At 32.8% G+C, this 7,965-nt stretch overlaps 1 protein-coding gene across 1 annotated transcript; it reads left to right on the forward strand.

Moving 5' to 3' along the window:
• The first annotated feature begins 4,769 nt into the window (after positions 1–4,769).
• LOC105563857 (venom allergen 3-like) lies at positions 4,770–7,965 on the forward strand. Its single transcript, XM_012015808.1, has 5 exons — positions 4,770–5,000; positions 5,293–5,463; positions 5,954–6,035; positions 6,515–6,647; positions 7,049–7,965. The coding sequence occupies exons 1-5, from the start codon at positions 4,872–4,874 to the stop codon at positions 7,224–7,226; spliced, it is 693 nt and encodes a 230-aa protein (XP_011871198.1). The 5' UTR covers positions 4,770–4,871; the 3' UTR covers positions 7,227–7,965.

Consider the following 7,965-nt stretch of genomic DNA (forward strand, 5'->3'; position numbering starts at 1 on the left):
GTCTTCAATTACGTTATAAAATTAAAAAATATAATATCTGTACAATGCAACATTTCTCTCAACGTTACATATAAAATATTTGGTATGCATACAATAACATGAAATTCTTACAATGTAAAATATAAACATATTGCATGTTTGGACGAAAAATATTCCGAATTTATTTATTAACGATCTCTTAAAAGTAAGTCAAATCTACAAAAATTTTAAGTAGATTTAAAGTAAAAACTTAACAAACACATAACAATTCGTATTATATGCATCCGATTTCATATTCAATATTACATTTTTAATTTCTACAACTAATGTTGAAAATACGCTGTGCGATGTATTTTCGACACTCCCGTCGCATAAGTCGCGTTGATTCTGACGAGCGAATATATCACGCGCGATACGTGCCGAGTAGAGCTGAAATTTTTCTTCGAAGATTTTCAATTTCGAAGCTTCGAATCTTCGAAGATTCGAAGCTTCGTAGAAATTATTCGAGAATTGAAGTTTTCGAATTTTTCGAAGATTCGAAGTTTCGAAGTTTCGAATATTCGAAGTCAACTAATGTATTAACAAGATAAAAACAATAACACATTTTGCAAAATTAATCGTTTTTACTATAACTGTGAACTAATTAAATGCCAACTAATTAATATCATTACAAGTATAAAAAAACAAATGTACTTTTTGTCGGACACATTTTTGTCCATTCGCTCATAAAAATACAATTAATTCGAAGGAAATAAATTTTCTATCATTAACATTTTATCTTATTAACTATTTCTTTTTACTGCCTGATACAGTTGATAAATACAGATGATAAATTAGGTTGGTCTTTGAAAGCTTATATCTTAATGCATTAGTTGACTTCGAATATTCGAAACTTCGAAACTTCAAAAATTCGATATTCGAAGTTTCTTCGTTTCTTCGGATACTTCAAAGCTTCGAAGTTGCGAAGCTTCGAATAATTAAGACCACTAGTGCCGAGTATTCACTTCGATACACTCGCGAATCGCTGAAAGTAACACCTGGTTGATTATACGACAGGTAAATGCTTATTGTACGCGAACGAATGTCGATAGATCTTACGGCTACGACGTACGCATCTGAACTGCGTGCCGGTGACTTTGTGCCACGCGGTGACCTCGGCGAACAAAGCGCGTCATGCTCGCCGACGCAATCAATTCAAAGAAATTCAATTCCAATAATTGCTCGTGAAAACCCGAATCGATCTTCGAAATATTTTGACACGTTAATATCGGATTTTCGAGCAAAGTTGAAAGGATCGCAACGCCGATTGTTCCGATACGTTCCGCGTAACGTTAATGGCAAGTGGCAACGCAGCGAATATGTCGGCAACTTAACGTGATAATACCCCACATAGCACATAATATTATGTAATATATTTGAAATATTCCCATACAACACAAAAGCTTGCAACAACATTACCGCAAGATTGCAACATTGCATCTTGCAGTGCAATGGTACATAGATATTGCAGAGACATTATTTTACAATATTGTATAATATTGTAAATAAATAATATTACTTTAGTAATGTTGTAGCAATATTATTTTAAAATATTGATACAATTATGTTTGTAATATGTATATTGTTTCCTCATATCACTTTTATAGTTTACTAGAAATAACAAAACGCGCGTTTCGCGCGCGCAGTTTGTAGTTCAGCATTGTATATTTTTAAGAATTTGTATACATGCAAAGAGAAGTGATTGTATGCGCAACGTCAATTTAAAATAAAAAGTAATTTTTCACTCACTGATACGACTCGCAACAACGCAGTTGCAGTACATCGTCAACTAGGTATATATGTTAAACTGTTAACTGTAACAATACAAATATGCATATGATTATAGACTAATCATGTAAAATTGAAATTACTGTATCAAATATACTTTATATTTTATATTTAAAAAAATAGGCATGTATTAAAATAATTATACATATAGAATGCTGAAAAAGTCTTCCTTTTAAATATAAACTCACAAGATTTTCTACGTATGATTTTGTCTCTAACATTTATTCGAATCCTTTGAACCCCACTCGTTCGAATCATTTGAACAAATAAAATAAAAGCACAGAACAGATGCTTTATTTTACACAAGTAGCAAATAAATAAAAATGTAAGACACTTACCTTACGATTTCTCCGCCGTTGCCCGATGCCTCCCGGGCCTGCTCCTCCTCTCAGATTTCCTCATTGCACTCGCACAACACTCACTCGCAAAAATCATCGATCGCGCGAAATTTCCGGCACTCCCGTACGCGATGTGAAATACCGCGAAACGCACGAAATTCCATTGACAAATAGGTATCGCGTGACTTTCTATCATACAAATTACTCAAATTAACAACTTGCATTTTTTATTCGTATAATCTGCGGTAAAGAAGTGGTTATTAGTCCGTAACGAAACGATATTTTACAATCTTTGTCATTTGACCTAATCCTTGAAACGAAATCGATAGATAATTAAAAGCGCGGTGCGTAAACGAGATGTAACCGCAACAAAATACCACGGATTACATTTATAATTTAGATGAGTTAGTCTCATGAAATATTTTTACGTTGATAAAGAACCGTCGCCTCAACATACAATTCGTTTCTCTTTACAAGTTGTAGGAACTTAATAATTAATCGAGGAACGTTACTTATTACTGATAAAGGTGTGCAAATCAATATAGTGTTTTATCCCTGCATTCATCGCGATCGAGTCTTGGAAACCGATAACGCAAAAGTAATACGACGCACGGAGCGACTCTCGCTGCTGCCTGCCGGCTCGACGTTCGGCGAGCGAGTGAGAGCGCAGCGACCTTCAGCTAAACTTTGGCCCGCGTAACGTCGTACGATACCGCGCCGAGTGAAAAACAACAAAAAAACGTTGAGAATTCGTTGTCCCGCTCCCCGTTGTCTACGAAATGGAAAATTCCGTACTTAATATTTTACATTACTTTGTTCCGTGACTGTTACTACGTTTTGTGTAACATTCTGCGGACTTATTGGAACCGATTAAATAAACGATTAATTCTGTTCAATCGAGAAAATGTATCGGAACAAAAATCATTGTTACTTAAATTCTAACTACTAAGATTAGAGATTTTACCTCAATAGTTGGTGTATACAAATGTATGTTTCTAAATTGCAAATCTTCATTTACTACGAATTTAAAAGAGAAGTGAAGCACACCGCGGTTCGAGAAACATATATTATGCATGCATTATATTGCTATGTAGCTGTAATATTACATTGTAATATTTCTGAAGGCGGACATTTTACCGTTGCTGCAAGATTGCAGCAGTGTTGCAGCAACATTTCGCAGCGTACAGGCCATGTTGCAATCTTGCGATTAATTATTGCTACAATGTTGCTGAAACCTTGCTGTACTGTATGGGACATTGGAAAGTACCAAATAGCAACGTAACATTAAATAACATCTTCGTGTCATTTTAATGACGTAATAAAACGTAACGAGGCGTAATTAAAAAGTCATTTGACATAATCTTGCGCTACTTTGGATCTGATATACTGCAGCAATATTACTGTTATATTACTGTATAGTGTATAATATTTCTATGTAACATATTAGCAATATTAATGTAATATTGCAATGTATTATATAAATGAATTATATTGGTAATATTACTGTAATATTACACTGCAATATGTATTACTGCAATATTATTATGTTACTGATATATTATGTAATATTATGTGCTATGTGGGTAATCAAGTTGCCAAATTGCGCGCAGAAAAATATCGCTTAAATAAATTTAAATTGTTCGAAAGTTGTTATTTTAAATTTGCCTGGCAAAAATGATGACTTGAAACAGAGTAATCCGTTTATCTGGCGCCCGCGCGGCAAGTACAAAAGTAGAAATGGTGACAAATGAGGTTACAACTATTGGTGGATGCAGTCGACTTAGCAACGAATTATCGGTGTAACCAGAAAGATTAGGATAGACTTTCCTCGGGATATAATCCGAATGCATTCAAGTAACCCAAAGTTAAGCAGTCCGACTATGAAATATGGAGCATGCCGGAACGACAGCAACCTACCTACCTGGTGATCGGCAGAGGACAATAAAAGGTAGAATAAAATGGAAAACATCTATATTACTGTTATATTACTGTGTAATATTTCTATGTAACTTATTAGTAATATTAATGTAATATTGCGATGTATTATACAGGGTGTCTGATGCAAAAGTAGCCAACTTGAAAATAGTGGTAGATTGGGTTAAATTAAGGAGAAATATCAAGTGCCGCGGTACAAAAGTAACAATAGTTATCGAGTAATTAATTTACACGTCTGAGCTAATGAGGATGCAGAATACGGTAGACCGGACTCGGAAGGCATTTAAGAAAATCGATCGATGAGACTTTACAAAATTAAAAGTATTATTCCACTCGCTCATTAAAATTACTAATAAAATTATTTTTATTATTAATTAATAAAATGTACTTATTGTACTAAAATTAATTATAAAATTATTTTAAGATTCTGCAATTTTCTAACTGAATGACAATATCGTTCGACAATAATACGAACGACAATAATAATCGTTCTATGGATGAAGATAAAACAAAAAAACGAAGATTACACCGATCTGAAATTACATGAATTTCCGTCACGAACAATCGTAATGTAGAATAAAGATAAAGAAGAATAAAGTACACGCAAATTGTATAATATTAAAAAGTAATATCAAAGCAGTAATAATAATGATAACGTTGTCGAATGATAAGGCGTAGAGTATAAGTTAGAATTTTCGCTTCGATTCAAAGCCAAGTTTTCTAAATTTTGTAACTTTGCAAGAAGTTGTGTCTATAGCCAACGAGAACGTTAAAAAAATCAGATTGAAAATCATGGCACTAATTTTCAATATATTATTTCTTGTCATAGTAGCGGAAAATTTTGCTGGTACATTTGCGACAGATTACTGCAAATTAAAATCATGTGAACACAAAGGCATTCATACCATGTGCACCTACACCGTAAGTAAAATTATGTACGTAATATAATACATACATTATTTATGTAGGTATATAATTAAATATCTATATATAATTAATGAATGTTATACAGTTGATTAGCGTAGGTAAAATTCTTCTTTTTCTTCTTCTAAATTTAAGTAGATATCGAAAGTTATTTTAATTATTCTCCGGGTATTTGAAATTTAATTTTACTAACAATAAGAGCTTTATAGCTGAAACTGTTTGCTCTATTAAAATGCTTAATATTTTAATTTGTATTGCACATAGTTAATCCTATAATATCATATTACAGTCGCCAAAACCGGCGAAAACATGCAAGGAATGGCGTGATCAAGGTTTTAGTGATGCTGAAAGGAAAGCTATAGTAGATAAACACAATCAACTGAGGCAGAAGGTTGCATCGGGTAAGGAAAAGAGAGGATCGAATGGCCCGCAACCGGCGGCGGTTCGTATGCCGGATTTGGTGAGATATAATGAATAATATATTATTTAAAAGGACTAAAATATTTTGGTGTTATAAACGTGTTATAAACATTTCCATCCTAATTGACGCGCAAAACTAAATTAATTCTCCAAAATGAAGAAGAACTATGACGGATAAGTTTGTTATCAATCCAAGTTTAAATTTTGCATAAGGTGCAACTCTTTCCCCCAATTTTATAATTGTATAATCCTAATTTGTACGCATCTTAAACTCTAAATATATATACAAAAATCTACATTTTACACACACAAATTTATAATTTATGACAGAGTTTGTAGTAAATCATTTTTATCATTTTATATAATATGTATAATAGCAGGACGTGCATGAGAATATGGATGTGTGCATGGCACATACATTATATAAAATGTAGAAAAGAATGTTGTTCCGATTTCTGTTAAACTGTAATCCCATGTCAATGTCATTATGCGAATAACAATATATTTAATTTTCACTTATTATTTCTCAGACCTGGGACAAAGAACTAGAGACAATTGCGCAAAGATTGGCCAATCAGTGCGATTACGGTCATGATAAATGTAGAGACGTAGGTGAGTAATAATCTATGACAGCATTTCTCAAACGGGGAGTCGTAACCTCCAAGCATAGATATAGCAAGAATACATAGCAAGAGAGAACATGTACAAACCTACAAACTTCAGAACGAGATAGCCGACAGTTGGGTGGTCGTTTCATCTTAAAATAGTGGGGGTAACAGAAGAGTAAGGGGAACGATAGAGAAGAGAGGGCGACCACTCAAAGTATGTTGTCTCTTTCTAAACGTTTTATACTTCTTCAAACGCGCAGTCTATATATTATATATTAGACATCTATGTCTCCAAGAGGGTCACGGTACATATAGCAGAGAGGTCGCGAAATTTTATAAAATTTCTTATACGAATTTTTTTTAACTGTGTTAATTTTTTTTACATTTTGAGATGCCACAGAGCTAAAAAGTTCGAGAAACGCTGATCTTATATGCAATTACGTTTCTATTCATATATTATTATATATTTATTTATTGTTGTAGAAAGCTTCCAAGTTGGCCAAAATATAGCCGAGAGATCTAGTTCGATTAAAGATGCCACTAGTGTGGACGAGATGATACAATCGTGGTATGATGAAGTGGCTCATTTTGATAGACGTGTCCTTTCGTCATTTGCGTAAGTATTGATACCAGTACACAGGGTGTCTTATTTTAAATGATCCACGCAAATATCTCCAAAAATATGAAAGATACGGAAAAAGGTTTCGAACAAAAGTTGTTTGGTTCGAAGGGGGACATAAGGTGAAACGTTTTTCCGTATCTTTAATATTTTTGGAGATATTTGCATGGATTATTTAAAACGAGACACCCTGTATATATTAAAGCGTGAGACATCTAAATTAATTAGTAAAAACTATTTCTCTTAGCCGTGTTAACAATTTCACATGTTAAAATAGCGAAGATGTATTTGTAAAGAAATTTTACCAATGTAATTCCTTGAAGCATATTCATGATGTATAACATTAATTTAATGTAAAAAATTGAATGTCATTTCAAAACATTTAAATTTGTATACAGAGATCCTGATGGAAGCATAGGACATTATACACAGATCGTCTGGGCTGACACAACGAAAATCGGATGCGGACGAATAAAATACAAGCAACCACATAGTATGTTTGCACATTATTTAGTTTGCAACTACGGTCCAAGTGGAAACGCAAGAGGCACAAAAGTATATGAAATAAAGAAATAGATTTCGTCATCCTCGATAATTTTATATGTATAAAAGATGGTCGGGAAAAAGTAAGCAAAAAGAGTCCATTCTTTTACAAGACTATCTCTTTATACGTGAACATGACGCTTTTTCGATTACACCTTGAATTGGAGCAGCAATAAAAATATCAACAACAATATCTTTAACAAAAACTTTAGCAAAACCTATAAATAAGAATGTATTAAATTTTTGAGAAAATTATTTTCGTCTAAGATTTTTGCGCACGTGGTGTAATCTTTTTTTCACATTTTCCCCTAAAAAGTTTCATCCGCTCGGATTGATTTGCTCACACTTGAGCGGAAATAAATTTTAAATAACTGCTTTATGCAACCGTTTGTATTTCGTAAGGTAACGTTTGAAGTGTAATTGAAAAGATTTGTGAGTCATTCGTTTATTTGTAATTAACTAATTTGTTTCCACCCGGCATTTAGCCAGAATAGATAAATTAAATAAAGTTTTTATATAGAATTATGCAAACAATAATACACGATATGCAAATAATAATACATATATGTATATAAATCTTACTATGTAAAGTACATTAATAGAAAATGTTACGCAGTGTTACGCAATGCTATGTGATTGTGCCTGTGGTCTTACATTTTTTATTAATGTTCAAAATCGTAAATACAAATCTGTTGATCAATTGCAAACGAAAATGTATCGATTAAAAGAATATATGTGGACCCAATTGAATTAAAATTGTATTTGATGAAAA

The sequence above is a fragment of the Vollenhovia emeryi genome, unplaced genomic scaffold, assembly GCF_000949405.1.
Source record: "Vollenhovia emeryi isolate VEMERY1.0 unplaced genomic scaffold, V.emery_V1.0 DF939170.1, whole genome shotgun sequence".
Lineage (NCBI taxonomy): Eukaryota > Metazoa > Arthropoda > Insecta > Hymenoptera > Formicidae > Vollenhovia > Vollenhovia emeryi.